Below are 2,706 nucleotides of genomic sequence, written 5' to 3' on the forward strand. Positions count from 1 at the left end.
CAGTTTCGATTAAGACGCTCTCTAGCGAGCAAGAGCAGTATTATTTTGAAAGTGAGTTTTCATTTGAGCTATCAATCAATTTGGTTATTAAGCAAGCTATTCGTTTCAAAGCTTGAGTGTTATTGTGAAGTACTTTAATAAAGGCCATTTTCCATTATTCAATATTGGAGTTATTTATTCAACATTTTAGTGATTCGAACTTAGCAGAAGGGCAAATAAGAGGATTTGCAAGTAAATTTGTTACAATTGGTATCAGAAGAGGAATTGTTGAATAAATTCCGAAGATTGCGAATACATCTTGGACATGGCAAAATTAAGTGAATTAAGGATCCATCAACTGAAAAAGGAGTTGGAGAACCGTGGATTGAATACAACTGGCAATAAGGTCGAATTTCAAGCAAGGCTATGAGAGGTAATGGAGTCGGAGGGAATTAATGTGGACGATGATGTCTTTCATCCTGATGGCGACGAGACAACAACAAAAATTGAGGAGAAAACCGAAACATCGCAGACAGTTACGAGCACAGACTTGAACATGATTTTGGTGGCAATATCTGCTGAAACATCGACAGTGTCATCTCAACTGGCAGAACAGAAGACATATATGGCATCTCAAATGGAATCACAAGAAACGCGTATTTCAGAAATGTCGACACAGATTACATCGAAGATTGAAGCACAAGAAACGCGTATTTCAGAAATGTCGTCGCAAATGTCATCTCAACTGGAAGAACAGAAGACATATATGTCATCGCAACTGGAAGAACAGAAGACATATATGATATCTCAGTTGGCTCAGCAGTTGAAAGCGCAAGAGCATCGCATATCATCGCAGTTGGAGGGTTTTATTGAACGACAAGATAAAATGGAGGCTGAGATGGATGCTTTGAAAGATCGGATTCAGGAGTTACAATTGAACCGTCCAATCACTTCAGCGTCTACTCTGAAGCTAAAATCACCAACATTTGATGGCTCTGTTCCTTTCCAGGTATTTAAGCTTCAATTTGAGAAGACCGCAGCAGTGAACAACTGGAATGCTGAAGATAAAGTTGCTGCACTCTTCATGGCGTTGAAAGGGCCTGCAGCTGAGATTTTACAAACCATTCCAGAGGGCGAACGGAACTGCTATGAAGCATTGATGGGCGTTCTAGAGAGACAATACGGAACTGAGTATAGGAGACAGATGTACCAAGTGGAGTTGCTGAATCGCTTCCAGTGGCCTGGTGAAACATTGCAAGAGTTTGCGTCGGATATTGAAAGGCTAGCACATTTAGCGAATGCGGACGCAGCCGTGGAATACACTGAAAGGGTAAAGATTCAGAGCTTTATAAATGGCACCCGGGACGCCGAAACAAAGCGAGCTACATACGTAAACCCAAAGCCAACATTCGCAGAAACGGTGTCACAAGCTCTGATTCAGGAAACAGCGTCGCTTCTGTGTAAGCCAGTTTTCAAAGCACGCCGTGTGGAAGTAGAAAGGCCAGAGTGGGTAGACGCAATATTGGAGGCGCTGAAAGGATCGCAAAAGCGGAATGAAAAAGTTATCAAATGCTTCAAATGCGGGAAGTCCGGTCACATTGCACGTCATTGAGATCTTGGTCCTAATAGTTCCAACAATGTGGGTGGCCGTAAACGCAAAGCTGGAGGAGATGAGCAAGAGCGAGTAAGAGGTAGAGATCGAGAGCTAGATCCAGCTATTGAATGCCCTGTGATATCTGTGTTGCAAATTGCTAGCAAATCGAGCAGTCTTACCGCCAGAGGACTGTAGATACGGGCGCATCTCATTCCTTCATCCGATCTGACTTGGTCAACAGGAGAATAAAACCGTTACCTAGAGCAAGGTTGCGTACGGTCACTGGCGAGCATAACCAAGTTCAGGGAGAAGTGATATGTGAAGTCCTAATCGGGAAGGTCATGGTTTTACACAAATGCGTTGTGGCGGAGATCGTTGATGAAGTCATATTGGGAGTGGACTCCTTGGTTGACCACCATGACATCAAGATCGATATGCAGAAAAGGGCGATGCGTTATAAGAAGCAGGATATACCACTTAACTTCAGTTTGCAGAAAGGATTCAGTAGTAATCGAGTACTGGTGGAGAAGACTCGACAAAAACCACGGAAGTCAAAGGCAAAGGTTAATAGGTCGAATGGGTCAAATAAAGCGGAATCAAAAGTACCTGCGAGAGAAACACTGGCATTGGCAAAACCTAAAAGACGCAGGAAAAGAAGCAACGAATTTCCGAGAAAGAATGCGAGGGTAGTTTCAAGCCGGAGCGCACTACTGTTGTGAAACGTCAAGCGCAAGCTCTACGAAGTAGTTCATTGGCCAAGCAACAGAGTGCGAGGGAATGATCCAGGATAATGAGTAGTAAGATGAAACACCGGTACGACAAGGAAAATAATTTGGAAGGTTTCCGGGAGGGAAATTTGGTACTGCTATACAACCCTCACCGGCGGAAAGGTGTTCCATCCAAATATCGGTGCAGTTGGGAAGGCCCGTACAGAGTTGTGAAGACGATCAGTGATGTCATCTACCGCATAAAAGCAATTGGGAAATCACGAAATAGAAGAGTGGTACATTTGGCGATGCTAGCAGCGTTTAGATCGGGAGATTTGTCTGATCGGGACGATCATAAGGCAGCAAATGTAGAGGCGCTGGAATTTAGTTTGAGTTGAGCTCTCAAGCAGTTATTGATTAAGCACG

At 43.7% G+C, this 2,706-nt stretch overlaps 1 protein-coding gene across 1 annotated transcript; it reads left to right on the plus strand.

Moving 5' to 3' along the window:
- Positions 1-415: 415 nt before the first annotated feature.
- On the plus strand, positions 416-1,339 carry LOC137240244 (uncharacterized; the record flags this gene model as incomplete). Its single annotated transcript, XM_067766256.1, has 2 exons — positions 416-750; positions 850-1,339. Coding segments are annotated over exons 1-2 (825 nt in total), but the record flags the coding sequence as incomplete, so codon positions are not given.
- Positions 1,340-2,706: the final 1,367 nt, after the last annotated feature.

This window comes from Eurosta solidaginis, chromosome 1 (genome assembly GCF_040869045.1).
Source record: "Eurosta solidaginis isolate ZX-2024a chromosome 1, ASM4086904v1, whole genome shotgun sequence".
NCBI lineage: Eukaryota > Metazoa > Arthropoda > Insecta > Diptera > Tephritidae > Eurosta > Eurosta solidaginis.